We start from the raw sequence: 22,976 nt of genomic DNA on the forward strand, positions 1-22,976 counted from the left end.
TAATTCCAATTTTTATATTAAGAGTATTTTATTGCAAAAAAAAAAATTTAGCTAATCTCTCATGATCTTCCAGGACAGGAACAAGATAAATTCCTGTTTTCAATAGAAAACAGACCAAAATAGTTAAATGGACTTTAATTCATTCACTGAGACACCCGCAAATGCAAAACTCCCAATGTACACTCTTCTTACTAACCCAGGGAAACAACTTTGTGTGCTTTATCCTTTTTCCATTCAAATTGGTTTACCAAAAATGAATTGAAATTTTTAAAATTATCCAGCAGAAGGTACATAATTTAAAATATCCTAGAGAAATGGTGTGTTACCAGCGATGTACAGGTTAAAAAAACTCAGCCACAAGAAAAATCAAAGCTAAAAACAAGATTTTTACTATGAATCAGTGCTTCTATTACCCTTCTGAAAGAAGTTATATTTTAATGTGATGTAAAGGCAAAATTTAAAGTCTTTCTTTAAATTAACCACCTAATTTGTCCCTAAAATTACAAAGAATCAAAGTCTTTTACAGGTCAAGTGCAGTAAACTAAAATGTCCTTTCAGCACAAAGCAGCACTAGAAAAAGTTATAGATGGGAGTTGACTAGTTTTGCAGTGGCTGCTCCATCAGTAACAGGCAGACGGTATCTATCCAGAGCACAGACACAACTACAGACTAGATGCGAAGAATGCGTCACACACTTGGCTGATAAACGTCCTTTGTCTTTGTATCTTTCTACTTTGAATGAAGTGGACTTTTTTAAAAGTTTAAATCAGGTCACGTAAGTTGGCTGTTTAAATAACAACATGATGAGGTATGAAAGCTCTGAATATCCCTAACATTCAGCAGGATTTACCAGAGATGCATAATAACCTGTCAGGGGAACTTCCAAATAGTTACATTTTGGGGTTATAATGAATTCTAGAAGAGGACAAGATTAAAGAGGCTTAAAAGGATATTTCTCTGAAACAGAAGTTAGCAACTTTTCCTTCAGAATTCATTTTGAACAGCATATCAACAAAAAAATCTTCTCTGATAGTGTGTCCCAACATTGAGCCAAGATGGCCAACTAGCACCAAGAAGTCATATTGAACTCAGTTGCAGTTCTCTTGGCAATTAAGCTTATATTTTCATTCCAGTCCAAGCACAAATGTGGATCACTGAAGACAGTACTGGAAGCGCCATTTGCAGGTACATTGCAGTTATCATTAAATGAGCCAGAAGGTAGAAACTTTTCATTTTATGGAGGGACTTGACTGGGCAGTACTAGTAGATGAAATGATTAGGGAAAAATTAGGTTATTAAAAAAAAAAAAAAATCCCTGCCCTTATTTAGGTTGAACAGGTCATGTTGAGAAGATGATTATTTGTTTAAGAAAGGATGCTACATTAAAAGGATCATGTGTGTAGCACGAATATATTAAAATCAAGCTGCACTGGGCTATGAAAAAAGGTTTCCCTAAGTAACTTTTAAAAGTATGTGTTATCTGCCAGTCACAGTGGGGAAAAGCACCTAGGGTGAACTCCAATTTAATGAGGACCTTGATCAGGACCACAAAGCCTGAAACATTTGTTTTAATGCAGAAACACAGCCTCTAATCACACTGGTTGAGTCTGGGGAAATTGGAGGGATTTGGGGGGGGGGGGGAGGTTGTTTGTTTGTTTTTACTTTTTTATACTGAATTACAGGATATTGTTTTGATTACTAAGGATTCTAAGTCTTCATACCAGCATTAAAACTGAACCACTTCCAAATCCTAAGACACATAAGACCAAAGAGAAGCAAGAGCCATACAAATTAATGTGCCCCTCTCCTTTCTGCTCTAAGGGAATCTTCAAACCAGTATCACATTTAAGAGTCAAAGTGTTAATTCTTCAGCATTCCTGACAACTAGAAAGCACATTCACTGAAGGCTGAAGGTGAGGGAGCGGATGGTTTAACTTTAATATCTGTGAAGAATGGCGCCAATAGAGGAAAGAAAACCATCCAGTCTCAGTAAGGATTAATGCAAATTTGGCTAGAAAAGCCACCAGGTAATCCAAGGGTTCACTGTGGAAGAACTCACGAGAAGTACTCTGAAGTGTACACAACAGGTCTAAACATCTCCCCTTGTTGCAAGTAGTTGTGTGAAATTCAAGATAAAGGTTTAGTCTCATCTTTTAATATCAGTGTTTTTCCCCACTTTAAAGGGAATGAGGAGGAGTCCTCTTTTTTCCCCCACAAAGACAGGGAGCCACATTAATATGTGTATAATCCCATGACTCTTATAATATATAAGTGCGGATCTCCAAAGCCTAGGGATTTTCCGTGAGAGTGGGCCGTTCTGGTTACCCTTTTTATTAGAAGGGTATTCCACCACAGAGAGCCAGAGGTTTTCCAGATGTGTATAAGAGAGCAGGTGCGCAAGGCAAGCAAATGAGCGCAAACAGTATTATGGAAAACATTTGAGAAGTTAGCTCCATGAGGACTGTGGGCTCCACAAGAGGACTTGACTGGGTAGCCTGGTCTGACACAGGAACATGAAAGCAGAGTATTGCTTCAAAGCTGGAAACCTTCCATAGGAGCCTCACACTGCTGGAAGATGTACTGCTGCTGACTAAGGTCAACCTGGGGCGCAATGCTGCTGTCCTCATCCTCGGTCCCGAAGTAATGCTCGATAAGATCAAAGGCCTTCTGGTAGATCTCCTGGTTTTCATGACTCTGTAAGAACTCAATTTTATCCAGACCTAGAATGAAGAATAAAGAAAAATCTGTGTCTGTGTACATACATATTCTTTGTATGTATCTGTTGGAAATGCCAATGAAACTGTATTTTGCCATGCCTCCTTATTGTAAAGGAAGATTTTCTTCTCTATATCTTGTTAGTATTTTGTAACAGCATAGAAAGTATCACTGGGATTATATCTGAATGCTCTTATTACAAAATGGCATCTTAAACAATGCAAGCAACAATCAGTCCCCAGAAGCAGCAATTTCCTTAACAGTCTTCACATATCACCCAGTGGCTAAGGCCAGTAGCAGAAGTGTTCCTTTTGACCTGTATCTATGACCTAATTAATTCTTGGCTCTAATCCTAAATTCTGAGCTATCCAATATTTCAACAAATGTATATAATACCCTTAAAATAGCCAGAGTCCATTTCTACTACTTAAACTAAGAAGTCGAACTAGAACAACCAGCCAACATACTCCCTTTACTAAGTTTAAGCCCATCTGAGCTAGGTTTTTCTTTTACTTAAGTAAGCAGCCATAAGCAACCTAATCGCTAGAGCAATACTGGAAATAAATGTTAATATTGCTCAAAGAAAAAAATACATATTCATACACATCACCATGTTAAAATATATATACTTCAAAAGATTAACAATAGTTATTTCTGTGGAGAAACATCTCCAGGTACAGGAACTGTCAGGTTTTTTTTTTAAATGGTAATTTGTTAAAATCACTTTGATACAATCAGTTCTGTATTATCTGATAAACGGGAAGACAAACATAGCCTATGATCCCTAATTCCAACTTTAGGAATAAACAAACCCTAGAGTGGTGGTTTTCAACCCTGGGTATGAAAATCACTTAAGGAACAAAAATGTACTTAAGTAACCAAGTTAACACTGAGACTGGAAGAACCAAGAAACCAAAAGGTAAATAGTGACTCTTCAAAATGAGACCTCTAAATCTTACAAGAGAAAAGGAGTAGAATCCTTTACAGTAGATACAGATGTTCTTGAGGCTCAGATGAACTAGTAAGAATATAAGAGGACCCATAAGGGCAAGCAGAGTCTAGGAACTGGGAAGATCCTTTAAAGCCCAGTGTAAAAATGGCTAAACTGAAGGGTACTCACTTCTCTGCATAATTAATGCATATTCTTTTATAATTATTCTACCTACTAAATGTTATTATTCATAAGAGAATAAATTTTTCATATGAGTTTGTGCTCATGGACAGATATGGACAAGTCAGAAAACCAAGAAGAAAAATATAATTTCAGGACATCTACTAAACACTCTATCTTACCATATGCTTCTTCAATCAAAGCACAGTAAGGGTTAATGCCAGTGCCGTTCCTTTTGGCTTCTTGTTCTCCAAGCCTCAGGATATTTTCCAAGCCATTTAGGGCAACCTGTACAATCTTAGAGTCCATGACCGTGAGGAGATCACAAAGTGGCTTGATACAACCAAGTTCTACGAGGTACCTAAATTAATACAAAGAATAATTTAGTCAAACAAAGCATTTAATTTCATAAAACTTTCATGAAGTAAGTGGGTCATCCTCAAACTGTAGAGATAAAAATAAGCACCCATTCAACCATATAGGCCACATCTTACCACAAAGCTACAAATAAATTAAACAAAACCAATTCTCTAACACCATCTCCCATTTTTTCCCCCTCCACAATTACTGGATTCCAAGAAACTGAATACCCTCTTACTCTGAAATATGAGCAACTCATCAAAAAACAGTACACTTCTGACTAATTTCATCTTTGTTTCTATAGAACCACACCTCTAAAACAGGTGCTAAAGGCACCACAGGCCCAACAGGCCAATTCTATTTTGTACAAAGATCTCTTAAAACTCCAAGAAAACAAATAACTCAATTTAAAAATGGGCAAAGGATATGAACATACATTTCACCAAAGATCTAATGGCAAATTAAATATGAAAAGATGCTCAACATCATTAATAAATGTCATCAGGGGACTGCAAATTATAACAGTGATACCACACCTTTTACAATGGCTAAAATGCAAAACAATGGACAATACCAAATGCTGACAAGAATGAGGGGCAACACGAACTCTCATTTTCTTGCTGGTGGGAATGTGACATGGGATAATCACTTTTGAAGACAGCTTGGCAGTTTTTTTACAAAGCTTTCTGTATAATCCAGCAATCATACTGTGGACACTCACCCAATTGAGATGAAAACTTAGGTCCACACCAAAACCTATACACAGATATTTATAAAAGATTTATAAAAAACCAGAAGCAACCAAGATGTTCTTAAACAGGCTAATGGATAAACTGTAGTACATCCAGACAATGGACTATTAGTCAATGATAAAAAGAAATGCATTATCAAGCCATGAAAAGACATGAAAGAAAACTTAGACATGCTAAGTGTATGAAGGAGCAGTCTGAAAAGACTCCATACTATATGATTCCAAACACATGACATTCTGGAAAAGACAAACTTTTATAAAGACAATAAAAAGTGGGGTCCCTGGGTGGCTCAGTTGGTTAAACATCTGACTCTTGATTTCAGCTCAGTCCTGGGCCAAGTTCCCTTGGCATGGAACCTGCTTAAGATTTCTTCTCTGCCTCACCCCCTGCCCCTCTCCCTTAAAAAAACAAAACAAAACAAAAAGTATAGTGGTTGCCAGAGGTTATGAGCTATGGGGGTAGAGGACTAGTGAGGAATAGGTGAAGCTGACAGAATCCTACTGTAGAACTATTCTTTTTCTTTTTTTAAGTAGAACTATTCTGGGGTGGCTGGGTGGTTCAGTGGGTTAAGCCTCTGCCTTCTGCTCAGGTCATGATCCCAGAGTCCTGGGATCGAGACCCGAGTCGGGGGGGGGGGGGGGTCTCTGCTCAGCAGGGAAGTCTGCTTCCTCCTCTCTCTCTTCCTGCCTGTCTGCCTACTTGTGATCTCTGTCTGTCAAATAAATAAATAAATCTTAAAAAAAAAAAAAATCTGTTTAAAAAAAATAGTATAGTAGAACTATTCTGTCCTATTTCTACCATTCCAATACCTATAGAATTACACAACACAAAAATTGTATAGAACACAAAAAGTTTTCAGCTCTCATCAGGATCTCAGGATCCTGGGATCAAGCCCTGCATCAAGCTCTGCACTCAGTGAGGTGTCTGCTTCTCTGCCCTTCTCTACCTCCGCCCCTCCCCTTACTCGCACTCACTCTCTCTCTCACATAAATAAATCTTTAAAAATAAAAAATAACCAAGCCTATTTTACAATTATAAATGTTAGTTACAGATTTGAAAAACAGAAAAGCATAAAAAGTACACAGAAATTAACCACCACTATTATAACCTACTATTGCTTCCTCTGTGTCCTAATTAAATACACCTACCATTTTCCCTAGTTACCTTGGACTCTTCCTTTTCCTTGCTACTTAAAGCCTACCAGCAAGTCCTACAGATCCTTCATTCCTGCATTGAGACTCATTATCTCATGCTACAACTATTAATCCTGGCCATACACTAACTATTGTAATGGCATCTTAATTGCTCTTTCCTCCTCAAAATATTATGTTCTTCATATTACTCTCAAGGCTAAAGACAGAGTCTTCCCAATACTCAAGACAAAGGCCTTCTGGGGCGCCTGGCTAGCTCAGCGGTTAAACTTCTGCCTTCGGCTCAGGTCATGATCCCAGGATTCTGGGACTAAGCCCCACATCAGGCTCACCGCTCAGCAGGAGACCTGCTTTCCCTCTACTACTCCCCCTACTTGTGTTCCTACTCTTGGTGTCTGTCTGTCTGTCTCTCTGTCAAATAAATAAATAAAAATCTTAAAAAGGAAAAAAAAGACTAAGGCCTTCATCCCAGTTTCCAAAGCCCTTTGATTACTTAATTCCTCATCTTGCAAAAGAACAATTTATAGAAGGGTGCCTGGGTGGCCCAGGGTTGAGGATCTGCCTTCATTTCTGGTCATGATCCCAGGGCCCTGGGAACAAGCCCCACGATGGGCTCTCCACTCAGCAGGGCATCTGCTTTTCCCTGTCCCTGTCCCTCTGTGATAGCTCTCTCTCGAATAAATAAAATCTTTTTTAAAAAAAGATTCTTTTTGTTAAAAAGCTTTAAATCTTTAGGCTAAATATAATCAAATGCTAATCTACAGGTTCTTAAGAATGACATTTATTCTTTATATTTAACCTAAAATTATGAATATTTCCTAAGTTACTCTAGTTGGTTCTTGCATCTAAGTCTTGTCTACTCAATAAGAATAAGCAAATCCACACAGATGTCTTTTATCATTGATAAAGTCAGTTTATTTTCTATAATTTGGACTGTAATATTTTTCAAGATAATTCTTCATCTGGTTAAGAAGAAACTGCTAGGAGATTGAAAATGAGCTTCATTAATATAAACAGCTATGCTGAATTTTAAAAAGGAATAGTTAAGGAGCCTTTCTATTCTTCTCTAACAAAGCAAAATACCCCTGAACACTTTCTGATGAAATCTACTACAGTATTTTAAAAATGTTTTAAAAATATGTGTATTGGGGGACGCCTGGGTGGCTCAGTTGGTTGGACGACTGCCTTCGGCTCAGGTCATGATCCCGGAGCCCTGGGATCGAGTCCCGCATCAGGCTCCCAGCTCCATGGGGAGTCTGCTTCGCTCTCTGACCTTCTCCTCACTCATGCTCTCTCTCACTGTCTCTCTCTCAAATAAATAAATAAAATCTTAAAAAAAAAAAAAAGATTAAAAAAAAATATGTGTATAGTTTAACCACTTCAGTTAAGAAACCATATTATAACTTCTGCAGTACTTCTACTACCATCACTGAGATAAATGTCATTACCAGTGGTGGCATACTTAAAATCATAGTACCCCAGAACCAGAATCTTAGGAGGTTAAAAAAGACCTTAATCTCATACAAAATGCCTCTGAAGACCACTTAGTCTTCCTTGAAAACCTTTCCATGAAGAACTTTACCAAAACAGCTATCTGCAGTGTTAATTTATTTTATTATTTTAGGTACACAGCTACCTTCTCTACCTAATCAACTTCTGAAATGTTAGGACTACCTTTTACATTCCTATAGAGACCTAAAAATTAGTACTGGTTAATTAATGCCAACACTTAACCCACAAAGCAACAATATAAGAAGTAGCTGTATCGTTCTGATAGTATATATAAGGAAGGGGTTATAACTTCAACGTTCATTTAAACTCACCTTCCCCCTCATCTGAATTCCCCATAAAGAAAGTTAAGGCAGGCTAAAGAAGAATCTAAGTACCATTCTTATATTCATCATTAATCTTTTAATTGAAAAACTGTCCATAATTTAACATTTAACTATATGATGTTTTCTTTGAGGAACTGATTCCTGTCCATATTTATGCCCTCTCTAGCCATTAAGATTATAAACCACCCAAGGGGCCATTTAAGTCTCAAGCTACTACAGCTCTCTCCCTTTACTGAACATTACAGGAATTTAGGATCCACTGACTCTAGTGAATTTGGCATTTTATTCTCAGATACACCTCTCTTTCAAAGTCTGATCGAAATCTATTATGACATCTAAACTAAAATAGCAAAAGTTAAATACCAAAGTTGGACTCTAAGGACTCTACTAACTTTCTAGACTACCTAAGATTTTTCTGATCAAAAAACTCCAGATTAGGCTAAAGCCACCCCATAAATACTTCTTTTCTCTCAAACCTCAACTGTGCCTTACTTCTATTATCCTGAAATTATTTCAGCTGGAAGGAATGGGAGAAAAATTAAATACACCTTTGAGTCTAGTTATGAAACTCAGAACAATCTTCTAAGAGGTTAGAACTGAGCATTCTAAACTAGCAGACCTGATTTTTCCTTTAATTTACAAGATGCTACCTAACTAGTACTTACTTGATCTGTTCAGCTGATCCTCCAGAAGTTGCATTTGTGATGGCCCAAGCTGCTTCTTTCCTTGTCCGAAACTCAGCAGTTTGTAATATACTAATGAGGGCTGGAAAAATGTTGGCATCTATCACAGTCTGAAATTAAATGAAAAGGGAAATTACAAATTTCAAAAATGTTCATGATGCTAATTTTAACTTTATAGCTGGCTTCACTAATAACACCCCTCCCCCTGTTAAAAATTAACTGGAAGGAGTTTAAATTCTCTTACCATAACCTTTCAACCATACTTGGTATCACTGGTAACACTCCCTGGAGTCTGGGATCTTATAATCTCTTGGTTTTTCCTTGAGTTCTTTTCTCTTTGATTGTCCTCTCTTGTTCCACCCACAGTAATAAATTACAAAAGTTCAATTTTCTGTTCCTCTGCTAGTCTCATTTCTTTCACAGCATCCAACTCTGACATGTGTACTGTAATCCTCCAGTCCTCACTTCTGGGTGCCCCAGCCCATGGTGGCCAACAGCTTGCTTTAGATTTGCTAATCACTTTACCTCATCCACCCTCTACATAAGGTCTCCTCTCAAACCTCTTTTTGTATTTACAAAGGCTCTTTTTCTATTTACTTATTCTAAATATTATCAGTCACTAAGTCTCCTTTACATTCTATATTTAAAACATCCCGATCCTATTCCAACCTACCACCTCCCACCCAGATTACCAGCATAGCCTGTAGTTGGGACAAAGCACTTTCACTCACTTCCCCCTCATATATGAATACTAAACCGATCTGCCTCATTTTTCTCCTAAGTTAAAAAACCTAAAATGGGTTTTGTATCATTTCCTCTATCAAGAAACTGAGAAATTCTACAGGAGAGCCTGATCGTAGCAGGCAATCAACTACAGCTTAAATCACCTCGTATGTACTGTTAATAGCTATCAATCTCAGTCCCTGGCAGCATTCTGGGGATGACTAACCATGCTTTTTTTTTTGTTTTGTTTGTTTCAAGTTTTTATTTAAATTCTAGTTAGATAACATATAGTATAATATTGGTTTCAGGAGTAGAATTTAATGATTCATCAACCACGGTTTCCTGATCAAGAACTCTGTTATACTGGTGAAGAAAGTCAGCAAATTTAGTGGAAAGACACTTCATCTCGATCCTGTCATTTACTAGGGATGTCCTTGAGCAAATCACTTTCTCTGATCCTTAGTTTCATCCTTAAAAGAGAATACTGGAAGAGATAACCTCTCTGATTCCACTCAGCTCAAAGTCCCATTGGTCTGTGTTTTATGTTTCATAACCAGTTGTTTAGCCTTTCTTAGGACCTATGGTGACCTTCAGCCCACTGCTTGCTTTATCTTCCACTGGGGTTACTTTCCCACCTAATAGAAGAATAAAATGAAAAGGCAGATAACCATTTAGAGAAAAGTGGGTCCCCAAAGGTTTTATAAGAAACTGAAATTACCCAATACATGGGTCTACTAGAAAAAAAATTTTATTTGGCAAGAGTAAAGCCAAGCTGTTTAATAAAGACCATCAAAACCTTTCGAAAATGTAAGACACTATCTGTTGGGTCTCGGCAAATCATCAAATATTGAAGGCAAAGGGAAAAAACCAAAGTTTCAAAATTCTGTACTTTTGTAAGGTAGGTTAAAATTTTTAAAAAAAAACAAGTAAACTAAACAAGACAACAGTGTTGGAAGTTCATGGTCTCCAAGGTAGTAATGAAAAAAAAATTTAAGGCAACAAAAAAAACTAAAACCTAAAAATAAAAATAGAAGAAAAAAGACAGATGCTATGGGATTACCTGAATCTGTGCTCTATTTCCAGCTGTGATATTAGATATTGTCCAACATGCTTCCTTTTTGATAGATTCCTTTGGGCTACTCAGCAAATGCAATAAACTCTGCAGAGCTGAGCAATTCAAAATTACCTAAACAGAAAAGTTTGAAACTTACTCTCTACTGACCAAAGGTAAATCTTTAACTCATTTATTTTAGGAACAATATAAGCAAAGAAATAATGTCTCCCCTTGAAATTTTAGTAATAACTTTATACATGTAAAAAAGTATTCAGTGCCAGTAAGTATTAGTTTCTAAGATTATCAAAGCAGTTTTGTTATACACATTACAATTGTATAACTGCTACCTCATAAGGCATAATAATGTATTAGTCCTTCACCTTCCTATCCTAATAGGAATGAAAAAGTCTTTTGGGTGGGTAAATAGATCAAGTGGCCAGAAATTCAGAAGTGGTCTCAGATTTTTAAGTCTTCTGGTAACACAATCGACAAATACCCACTTACTGAAGTACACGAAGTGCTTCAGAGGACAGAAAGGCAGGATATGTCTCCAGCTTTCAAACAGCTTACAAAGGGGAGGGAGAGTAAGACAAAGACACATGAAGGAGATCTAGTCTACCAAAACTAAACTCATAAGTTACAATGACTGAAAGAGTATGTGGTAGGCTCAAGAATCAATCACTGAGTAATAGTAAAAGAACAGGCATCTAGTCTAGAAACTAATACAGGTCTTTATAAGGAATTAAATATATAATAAAGTTCCTACAGAAGTTAACTAGTTGGAAAAACATTTTTTTTATTTTTAAAAAGTATTTTTTTAGAAAGTCCAATTCTTAACCCATTACCAAAATAAACCCACAACTAATTTAAAGAGTACACATACAAACACACCAAAAAACAAAGAAAATATCAGTAAATAACTGGTTTGGGGATAATGAAGGACTTTACAAGCATAAAAACAATGGAAGAAATTACAGGGGAAAATAAAACTTCATCAAATATTTGCATGTCAAAAATATATAAAAATTAAAATGCACACTACATAAAAAAAATTTCAACAGATAAAAGGATTGCTGTCTTTAATACGTAAATTGTTAAAAGAAACAATTTTAATAGATTACCTCCCTCACAAGTAATGAAAGAAATGCAAATTAAAACGAAGCCATTTCTGCCTATCTAATACAGCTCAAAAAATAATAAAACATGTGGTTAAAGAAACACAATTTTAACAGTATAAAAGATACTACAAAGCAATTTTTTAAATACCAAAGATGTGATTTCGAAAATACACATGCCAAAAAAATAATAATAAACCTGTCACCAGTTAAAGACAATACTCTCAGAGTGGTCAGGAAAAAAGACTTTGTGGGGTTGGGGGAAGTGCCTTGAAACGCAGATAGGATTTCATAAGCAAAGAAGAGGGAGGACACAGCAGAGAAGAAAGGCTGGCAATGAAAAAGTGCTGAGACAAGCTACCACAAAGTACCAAAATAAGGAAAGAATAGGGCAGTAAGGCTTTATTAAGGAAGAGTTCATTAACCCCAAAATTAACAGTAGGCTACAAGAAAGAGACTAAAATCCTGAAGTACAAATTCTTTAGTCTTTCAAGATTCTTTATCCCATAATCATTAAAGAAGTTCACTGTTTTCAGAAGGTAATGTGAACAAGGTTGTTGTAGGAAAGATTAAACTATTACTAGGAAGAGTCAAATGAGAGGGGTAAATGCTGGGGAGACTAGGAAGATAAATCAGGTAGGTACAGCAGTGACCCTTGTGTATGAGAAAACATAGACCAAACTAAGGTAATTAGATGAAGATACTGAGACACTAAGAATCAACGAGAGATGGAGACACCAGATATGACTGCAAGGTTTCGGGGGGGAGGGCAGTTGAATAGTTACCTCATTAACTGAAATGGGAAAAGAAAAAAAAAAAAGACTTGCTACCAGACTTCTGCGGGGAAGAAGATAAACTGTGAGAGATACAAATGTGAGACATGCAAGCAGAAATATCTAATAGGCTATTGGAGACCCAGAAGCAGTACTTGAGGGACATCAGAACTAGATGTATAGATATAGAACTTCCTTCATTCAGTAATTTTTGAGTCCTTCTACATTGTGCCAGGAACTATTAAGACTACAGAAGGGCAAAAATGACCAAGACAGACACCACCCCCTTTCTAGAAGCTCACAATCTAATAATTAGGTAGTTAGGATACAATGTGGCATGTGCTATGATGGATGAAACAAAAGAAGGCACACCTAACTTCAGAGTCTGGTAGCAAACAAGGCCTCTCAGAGAAAATAATATTAATGGGAAGACCTGAAGAATGAGAGAGGACATTAGTGGCAGAGTGTGGATTCATGTGCGGGAGTGGTTAAGAGCGGGGATGGGGATGCAAGCCTATGTTTGTTGCAGAGGGAAGCAAGTGTGTGTTAAAACTTAGGGCTGAGGGGCGCCTGGGTAGCTCAGTGGGTTAAAGCCTCAGCCTTTGGCTCAGGTCATGATCTCAGGGTCCTGGGATCGAGCCCCGCATTGGGCTCTCTGCTCAGCAGGGAGCCTGCTTCCCTTCCTCTCTCTCTGCCTGCTTCTCTGCCTACTTGTGATCTCTGCCTGTCAAATAAATAAATAGAATCTTAAAAAAAAAAAAAACAACCTTAGGGCTGAGTATAGTCATAGCGAATTCAAGGAATAAACATGGCATAAGCACAGAGCATGGTATGGGGAGGGAAAGACAAACTTTCTATGAGCAGCAAATAAAGGACTACAGAGGCAAAAGCTTCCTTTCCATTCCTGTACCCCAGCAACCCAGGTCTCCACATATAACCAATGTTACCAGTTTCCTGTGTTTCCTTCCAGAGAAATTTTATGCAATTATAATCAAGCATATATGTTGGGTTTTTTCTCCTCTCCACCCTGCCTCCTTTTATATAAATAGTAACAGATTCTATGCACTTTCTGCCTGTTTTTCTTTTTAAATGATGTAACCTGGAGATATCTCTGTATCAGTGCTTAAGAGCTTCCTCATTCTGTTACACAGCATTCCATTAAACAGGTGCGCCACATTTTAAGGGATCTCAAACACCCTCAAAGGACAACAGAGGACCATAAAAAGATTTTAGGTAAGAGAATGACCTGATGAAGTTTGCATTTTGCAAGCATCCTTCTGGTGATATAAGAATGGAACAAGAAATGTCTGAACTAAGCACTGCAAAGGATGAGGAGGATGGCACTTAATGACTAATGAGAGAGCTAATGTACAGGTTTTGGACATGGTCAACTGTTGGGTGTCCTCATTCACTGAGGGAGGTAACATAAATAAGCAGAGGTCCAGATATACCAGGGAAAATAATGAGTTCCCTTCCAGACAGCATAAATTTAAAGTAAGTATTAGAACTGGAAGACCTTCAAGTACAAATCAAAATTTTAGGGATTAGAAAAGTGTAGGCATTAAATTTGCCTTCCTGCGAGTCAGGACTGGCTAAGCGCTAAGGCGAAAACCTGAGTCTGAGTTCTCAATCAAGCAGCACCAGGGTGATGGCTGAAGTTATAAGTAAGATCAATGAATAATTATCCCCCTCAGGGGATAATCCCACAAACAAGAAAGAACAGGAAAAGGAGCTTGCTACAGAGAAATGGTCAGTGAAGCAGGAGACCCAAAACACTTAAACACCATGGAAGCCTAGGAAAAGAATGTTAAAGACAAGGCCAATGCATATGAGGGATAAAGAAAAATACCTAGAAAAATCCACTGTGAATATATCTTGATACAAAAGCTGAATGGAGTGGGGAGGGGTGACATTAAGAACAAGGAAGACTCCTCATCACACTGGAGATTTACCATGTGCAAAGAAAAGGAAGATATTAAAGACGAAATGAAGATGACAGAGAAAAGATGTTACTCATATAAACTGAATAACCAAAGGGGAACCCAAAACTGCTGTAATAGCAATAGGTCAAAACAGAGCCAGTGAGGGTACTGAAAGTAGCCAAGGCAACATTTTTAACAAACATTAATGAAACAGTGTCAATTCTCCCTAATAATATGGAATTAAATACTCTTAATAGGAACATAACCATGGGGTTCAATGTACTGTTTCTGAAAGAAAAAAAAAAGTTACCACTTACTCATACCTGCGTCTGAATATCATCGCCTGTGACAATGTTTCCCACAGCCCGCAAAGCAGGAGAAACCACCTTATAATCATTATGCCTGCAACCATAAAAAGAAATATTAATCCAACAGTTCTATCCTTAGTCTCTTTTCCTTAGGGCTGAAATCCAAACCAAATAATGCGATGTAACTTTAGAGCACAAAGGTACCTGTCTGTGGGGGTTCTCAAGGGAACCCTGTGAGGATGGGTTTGGTATTCCCTGGGAGAGCTCTGCCTTTACTATTTTTGGATAAAAACTACAAATCTTTCTTAATAATCTTTCCCAGGTATTCAATCACCTGGATTATTACTTTTCCCTCTCATTAATACAGTTTTCACTTCCTCTTTACTTATTTAAACAGGGGAGGGCAGCAGAGGGTGAGGGAGAGAAAATCTTCAGCAGCCTCCATGCCCAGTGCACAGCTCGACGCAGGGCTCATCTCCCCACCCTGAGATCGTGACCTATGCCCCAATCAAGAGTCTACCATTTAACTGACTGAGCCACCCAGGTGCCTCAGGATCGACTCTTAAGTGGCAATATGCCTTTTGCCATCTATCCTGAGGCTGGGCTCAGGTCATTAAACATTAGCTTAATTACACATACGAGAGTTTTCCAAATGCTCTTGTTGAAAGACTGTTCGCAGCAAAAGAAAGAGCTGTTCTTTATATAAGCCTCAAAACAAACAGACTTGATATCAATATAAGTAACAAAAGAGAGCAGCCCAAAGCACAGTAAATCAGTATAACGTATTAATATTTATCAGTATCTAGAAAACTAATAAACTAATACAAGGACAAAAGAATAGACACACTTTAAGATATCTTACATCAACAGCTCCACAAGTCTCCTACATACTCCAGCATCAATGACGGCTTGGATTTTATCATTAGGTCCATCCGATAGATATGAGAGGGCCCAGCAGGCATCAGCCAGTACATCAGTGTCACTGACAAATAACAGCCAGGAAAGCACATTCAGACAGGGGGAAACCTGTAAGGGAAGATGATATGATAATATGATATAATATTATAATGATATAATAATTTAGCAGAACAAAAGCTAGAAGTGAGGAGAGAAACTCCAAAAGGCAATCAGGCACACAGATGATAACTTCTGGGGTGATTAATAGAGTAGCAAATGGCCAAGTTGCATTTCCATCTTTGGGAATGCTGTCAGTGCCCTGCAATTTACTTTGATGAGGTGGTCAGAGACTAAGGAAAATAATTTCAAAGATGGAAGTATATACCAATTTTCAGAGTGAGGTTCCTTGTTGAAACACACTCTTTCTGGACCAAAGAGGTAAAGAAACTTTCACAAGTGGTAGAGCTAAAAAAATTTTTGTTTTAAATACTTTGCTATAAATAAAAAATGCTAGGTTTTAAGATTAATTTAGAGCTTTTTATGGTCAGTGAAAATTTATCCCAAATTAACATCCCCCCCTCAAAAAGTCCTATTTCTCCAGAAACAGATAAAATTCTAACACTTTAGATTTTATGAAAAATTATCATCTCTTTCTGTTCACATTAAAATTCGCTGCTACATTCTTTTAACTGTACTTTTTCTGCTCATTTCCCACAAGCATAATCCTTACCTTTGCAAATTCTGGAGGTGGACTTTTCCCTCTACAGAGATTAGACAGAGCCCATACTGCATTCCGGGTCATGGTCAGGCGGTTTTGCTTTGAAAATAACCTGTAAGCATGATACAATGATAAACTATATAATGGACATTAATTTTCTCCTAGCATAAGATAAATATTAGAGCTACTGATCAACACATGTCTTTAAATAGCTTTTCTCCAGAACAATAAAGCTGAATTAATTCTAATAGCACTAATCCCAAATTTTGGCACTGGAGTAAGACAAAATGCCTGAAGAATGATCTGAACAGGTTAGTAAGAAAGTATCTGTAATAAAAAATAACAACAGAAAATCCAAAATTATTTCTAAAGATGCACTACTTTCTGAGAAACTTCCATATTTTTACTACTCAAAAAATAGTAATAATAATAGAAATAAACTTACTGCAGAAGAGGGGGAAGAATATTGCAGTCTAAGACATAGTCCCTGCACATGGTACTATCTCCAGCAATGTTGCCAAGAGCCCAGACTGCCTGAGAAAGAATTATTCATTAATGATAGGTTGTGTAGTATAATTCTCTCAGAAAAGATGTCAAAACAACCACAATAACTCTTTATAAAATTATATAGTAATTAATCAACATACACATAAGCACTATTAATACTTCTCATAGAAGTTCATTATCAGGGAATCAAATGAAATAGTTGTGGGATTGAGGGAAGAAGATCAATCATACTATAAAGTATATATTTGAACAGTCATGGCATAAACTTATTAAAGGGAGGAACCAGTTCTTATATACTCAGCTGGTTAAAAATGTATTTTAAGCTTGCTTACAAAAGAAAACAGTGAACAGAGATTTTAAAAGCAATCAAAATGCAGAAAGCTGTCAAACTTCTGGGGGTAATGGATATAGATCTTGAATGTGATGATGGTTTTATGAGTATATACATATGTCAAAACTTATCAAATTGTACTTTTTAAATATATGCAGTTTTCTGTAAATTATACCTCAAGCTGCAGAAGAAAATCATACGCATTTAGCAATGATTTAGATTTATGAATTTGACAAAGTTTGCAGTAATAAAAAATAAATGTTTTCTAGGTCCTTTTCTACGCAAATGTGGCAAAGACCTGCTCCTTCCATCAACACTAGAGATCCCTATAAGTAAATGCTCAGTAACTGCTTACATGATCTAAAAAGTATATAGGGCTGGGGTGCCTGGGTGACTCAGTCAGTTAAGCATCTGACTCTTGATTTCAGCTCAGGTCCTGATCTCAGGGTCTTGGGATCCAGCCTTTCATCAGGCTCCACATTCAGCAGGGAGTCTCTGCCTGGGATTCTCTCTCTCTCCCCCCCACCACCTCCCGCCTTTCCTCCAACCCCTGCCCTTGCTCATGTGCTCTCTCACTCTAAAATAAATAAATCTTTAAAAAAATAAAAAGTATATATGGCTCAGGGTGGCTGGCTGGCTCAGTGGGTGGAGCATGCAAGAGCTGATCTCATGAGTTCAAGTCCCCACACTGGGTATACAGAGTACTTAAAAAATAAAATCTTTAAAAATAATGATAATAATAAAATAAAAATAAAAAGTATATAGGAATTTTTTAAAAATTCAGGTTCAGAAGGGGAAAATGGTTTTGTTTCCAGAAGAGATTCTGCCGGGTGCCTGGGTGGCTCAGTGAGTTAAGCCGCTGCCTTCGGCTCACGTCATTATCTCAGGGTCCTGAGATTGAGCCCCGCATTGGGCTCTCTGCTCAGCAGGGAGCCTGCTTCCTCCTCTCTCCGCCTGCCTCTCTGTCTACTTGTGATCTCTCTCTGTCAAATAAATAAATAAAATCTTTAAAAAAAAAAAAAAAAAAAAGAGATTCTGCCTACATTCACTATGAAATTTTCTATTTTGGTTTAGATTTCTAGAACGCTCCCTGTGATGAATCATGGATTATCAAGGCCAGGTAGTGAAACAGGCCCTGAATGTAAGACCAAAGGAAAAAATTGTATTCTTTCATCTGCTTCTCTGCTTCATTTTTTTACCTGCTCCTGGACATCTTCAAACTCTGAGCTGAGCAACTCTATGAAGATAGGCACAGCTCCTGCCTGAATCACAATCCGCGTCTGAAGAGAATTTCCTGAAGCAATATTTGTCAATACCCAAGCTGATTCAAACTATAAAGATAAAAATAATTTTATTATATTATGAGCATTTAATAGCTTGTTTTTAGCTATAACAATAAGGTTTTCTGTACGTGAAGAAAAGAATCTGAAATCATTATTTACACACAATCTATCAGATGGATTCTGTATCAATTTTAAATGAAGAATTCCCAGTACAAAAACCTAGAATATTCAAACTAAAATTTGGTCTAAAATTTCAGACCAAAGTAGAGCTGACATAATACTAAAAAAAGAATGAGGGACTGCTTCATATGCTGCCATAAATGATCTCCCAAGAAACAAATGAAAAAAAGGAAACAAAAAAAAAAAAGCCTAATAGTGTACATTAAGATAGCATCATACTGTATTTTCTAAAAGGGTTAAGAAGGAATATATGCATTAATTTACCTATGGTACAGAATATCTCTGGCACGAGTCATAAGAAACTGCAAATACTTGTTAACTACATGGAAAGGTAAGGGTGAATGGGAAAGAAATCCTTATGTATCATTTTGGCCTTAAACCATGTATATTATCTAATAAAAAAAAGTAAATAATTTCTATAAGATGGACACAGAGAAAAGTTGAGAGGATACTAATGGAAAATGTGTAAGACATAAGGACAGTGAAAAAGGCCAAAGATATTTTAAATGATAAGTGAGCCAAAAGGAGCTAACTGGCATTCAATTAATAGAAATGGCAACATTAGAGCATAAGAGCTTCTGACAAATGAGAGGGCTCCAACTAAAGTACAGAGGTAAGATTTTTTTTAAATTATATTTATTAACATATAATGTATTATTTGCCCCATGGGTACTGGTCTGTGAACTGCCAGGCTTACACACTTCACAGCACTCACCATAGCACATACCCTCCCAATGTCCATAACCTAACCACCCTCTCCATACCGGAGGTAAGGTTTTTAAAAAGAGCATTCTTTAAGCCTGATAAACTGGTAAACAGAAAGTATGAAAGAAATCATGGCCAACAAAAAGTACAGCATTTTACTAATCTGTCAATTTGCGCAGTAATTTGATTCTACCCTAAAATGGAGAAATCCAAGAATGAACTCATAAATTCTATTTACTTAAAAGAGTTCTTATTCTTACTAAACTTTAGTTTTGTTTCCTTCTTCTGTTCTTTCTATTTATCCCTTAATGAAGCACATACACACAAAAAAATTCAGTGGCATGTCCCTTCAATGAGAGATCAATAAAAAGTCACTGAAAGACAGAGCTGTGACTCTTCTAAAAGCTTTTGGGTCAACTGAAAGGCAGCTGTCATATGGAAAACTAAATCATCAGTCATTGGATTTGGGGGAAGGAAAACAGAAGACATGGGAAGACAATCTGGTTATCATGATCCAAAGCATGTGAATGACAGCAAATTCACAAGAGAAGATGCCTAAAGAAGGGGACATTCCAAGAAACCTATGAAAGTGATAAACACAAATGAGGACAAAGGTTAGGCAGCCTAACTGGACAATGATATTACAGTAGCAAGGAGGTCCAGACCAGGAGCACCACAGGTAAGGGGAAAATATTTTCTTTTTGATAAGTTTGTTAAAAGAAGTTCAAGAGACTTCTAAGCACTGGATACCATAAAATAAAAATTCCATTACATACCATATTCATAACTGAATCACTCCTGAAACCCATGCTCAAAGCCTTTTCAATCTGTCTGAATTGAAACCTTACATTTGTTCAGTACTTTGTATTTTCAAAGCATTACTCACATATATTTCTCACAACATCCCAGAGAAGTCTGGCTTGGGTAGTTTATGAATGAGGAAACTATTAGAAAAAGGGCCAATAATCTATTTATGTTATGCAGCCATTCAGAGAGAACTAGATTACAGCCTCCCAATAGAGTATGCTTATGAAGCCCAGCCATAGTCTCGTCTCAGACACACACCTGTAACACTGAAAAGAATCTTTCAATTCCTTGAGTTTTGCTATCTACGCAAGAAATTTCAAATAATGATATGCAGATTATTTAGGGGATGCTAAAAAGAAAACAGTTCACCTAAAATGCAGTTTCTTTTGCTTTCTAGGAAAACTAACTAGCAGAGTTAAAACTAAGAGACAGATGATGTGAATACAAAAGCAAACCTTCCTACCAGACGGCAGGCTCCAAGTTGAACAAAGAATCATGAGATACTGCAGAGACCAAGTCAAAGAAATGACAACTGTGAGGAAAAGCTGTGTATGAAGAATGAGTGAGATGGGCATACATACCAGTCTCTGTCAAAGAGAAAACAGACTGCGATGAGATTCTGATGTAAATGAAATGACAACAATAACCTGCATGGATAAAGGCTTATTAAAAAACTACCAATGAGATAAAACTAGAATAGTCATTGCTGCCAGAGTTGAAGCTGCTCTCATTCTTATGAGGTTTAGTACCAGGAGTCTCACAGGAAGTGAGAGGGAATTCCAGAAGCTACTTAAGAGAATGAAATGGAAAAGCAAAACAGAGTGAAAATGAGTAAGAAAATAGAGAATAAGTGAAAAGGGATGGAAGAAAAAGGGAAATTAGGCTATCTCAGCAAAAGAAGAATGTACCAGAGTCATGTTTATTACTAAGAAGTACATAGTGATGATAATCTCCAAAAGCAAGATTCAAGGCCTCCCCTGGTAAGAAGAGAAATCAGAAAGCATCAGGGACAGAAACAGATGAGTACCTTATAACTAGAGAGCCACTGAAAATCCTATTCATGCATGAACAAGGCATTCTCTCTTTCACGTGCACGCACGTGTGCATGCGAACACACACACACACACACACACACACATACACAGTGTTTACTTTGATGTTTACCCTGTAAAAACTCATCAAGCTGTACTCGTGCAATTTTGTATGCCCATCTGTGTATTTATGTAAAATGTACATATGTAGATAGGAGAGAGGAGAGAGGGAGGAAGAAACTATCCCCCCCCCATCATACATGCCCCTGTTAATAAAGTGCTAAAAGAAACAACTTTCGAATGTTGTTTAATATGGATGCTTTTTAAAAACAGGGTGTACTTCAAACTAACCTCTCTTTCAGACTATTGCCATCACTGTGTTGTTGTTAATGTTTTGGTTTTGGGTCCCAGATTTGAATTTAACATGCAAGAGAGCTAGGAAATGTGAAAGTCCAGAATTGACAGCAAAAACGACTGCATAAGGTTATGAGAGAAATGGCCAGAAAAAGTAATTTAAGTAACCATGAGACTCAAAAAATCGGTAACATGATGAATGAAGCCTAAGAACTGGTATCACCTGAAGTAAATAAATGGCAGCCAAAATTACTATGATCCTTACTTCCTCTTTTTTGTTTTAAACTACTATGTTTTTTAATGTTCCAAGAATGGTACCATGCAAGGAAAACAACCTGTCATGCTGTGATTACTTATAAATTGTAACTCCACTATTATTTTTCACTGTCCAGACTTGCTAAAGAAGGCTACAGTTGAAATCTGAAGGTCACACTGGAGATTTGGTATTTTCTCTCTTCCCTTTCTCAGTCTCTACCTTCTGGTGCTCAGTTCCTTAAATAAGGAAAATGAGAATCCAAAGCTGAAGTACTTCTGACCTCCTATCAAGTTTCCCACTCCAGGTTGAGGTACGCCTGGTTCCCTTTCTCCATTTGGATCAGGACTCTGTTGCTGGCCACTTTGCCGGGTCCACTCTGGCTCCTAGCAAATGCCAGGCTCACCTGGAGAGCAAGTGAAAAGAGAGGCTCACATCAGAAAAATAAACCCAGATATCAAACTCTGCAGAGAACAGTGCCTGAGTCATCTGAGCAACCTTTCAAGAAAGGCAGAGGGATCAATGAGGATGGGAAAAGGCACAGGGGGATGAAGGCTTACTGCAGTTTATCACATTAAGCTTTTATATGGGACAAGAAAGGCAAGAATGGGGAAACTACACCAATTTAATCTAAATTTACAATTTGAAGAGGAGTACCTAATGAATGGAACTAGGATGTAATTTACTTACTTCTAGCTATTTTCATAATAAGCTTCCATAAGAAGGTGTGAGAATGCAACATCTCAGCACTACAAAGGACAATACAAACACACAGGGAATAGACTCCAAAAACAACAACAACAATAACAACAACAACAACAAAGCAGGCCCAGGGAATACACCATAAGGCAGACCAATGTCATATTAAAGGCTGAATTTGTCTGAGGCCTACATGTCACTGAGCTTGAGAATGCTCTTAGCTAGATGGCATTATCTGCTGCCAAAATCCTAGATTCCACCCCTGTTCATCTCATTTGAAGGCAAATGAGCAAAACAGGCATCATCTCCCTGTTGTGAGGTACCTCACTGATTTCAGGCATACAGAGAGCCAGAACATAAGTGAAGAGAGCCTTCACTAGGATTCACAGTTTTTTATCTATGGAAAGAAGAGATTGAGTTTGTCCACAGGATTTATCAATGAGATAAGCATAAGCTATTATTAGGACTATAAATTATTACACTCTTTCTGGAAGAGAATTGGCAAAAGCCCCATTCCAAAAACACACTACTCATATTTCTAGTAAGCAGGTAGGAGAGTATCAGGAACAGCTTACATCCTAGTGCTCTCCAAAAAGATAGAGGAAGGAGTACCCTCCAAGCTTCCCAGAGCATGTCTAATTATGTGGCACAAAGCCGCCTGGTTCTCCCTCAAAATATCTGTTCTTTCTGTTTTGTTTCTGGAGTGGCT

The 22,976-nt window shown here is 37.3% G+C and overlaps 1 protein-coding gene and 1 long non-coding RNA gene across 4 annotated transcripts in view; one reads left to right on the forward strand and one right to left on the reverse strand.

Moving 5' to 3' along the window:
• Positions 1–366: 366 nt before the first annotated feature.
• Positions 367–22,976, reverse strand: part of KPNA1 (karyopherin subunit alpha 1) — a 67,479-nt gene continuing 44,869 nt past the window's right edge. The window contains exons 6-14 of the mRNA XM_059162836.1: positions 18,155–18,286; positions 16,563–16,651; positions 16,130–16,229; positions 15,365–15,528; positions 14,518–14,596; positions 10,391–10,516; positions 8,590–8,717; positions 4,009–4,187; positions 367–2,720 (exon numbers count right to left, since the gene is read on the reverse strand). Of these exons, the coding sequence (XP_059018819.1) occupies positions 2,533–2,720; positions 4,009–4,187; positions 8,590–8,717; positions 10,391–10,516; positions 14,518–14,596; positions 15,365–15,528; positions 16,130–16,229; positions 16,563–16,651; positions 18,155–18,286 (1,185 nt within the window). The 3' untranslated portion in view covers positions 367–2,532. The remainder of the gene's footprint in view (positions 2,721–4,008; positions 4,188–8,589; positions 8,718–10,390; positions 10,517–14,517; positions 14,597–15,364; positions 15,529–16,129; positions 16,230–16,562; positions 16,652–18,154; positions 18,287–22,976) is intronic.
• Positions 1,133–21,853, forward strand: LOC131824625 (uncharacterized). 3 transcript variants are annotated; one of them, XR_009350915.1, is made up of 4 exons: positions 1,133–1,185; positions 18,030–19,031; positions 19,438–19,802; positions 20,328–21,852. It is a non-coding gene; the product is annotated as an uncharacterized LOC131824625 (long non-coding RNA). The 3 variants fall into 3 exon arrangements; XR_009350916.1 differs by having other exon boundaries at positions 18,030–18,749; XR_009350914.1 differs by having other exon boundaries at positions 18,030–19,802; positions 20,328–21,853.

This window comes from Mustela lutreola, chromosome 2 (assembly GCF_030435805.1).
Source record: "Mustela lutreola isolate mMusLut2 chromosome 2, mMusLut2.pri, whole genome shotgun sequence".
NCBI classification, from domain to species: Eukaryota; Metazoa; Chordata; class Mammalia; order Carnivora; family Mustelidae; genus Mustela; species Mustela lutreola.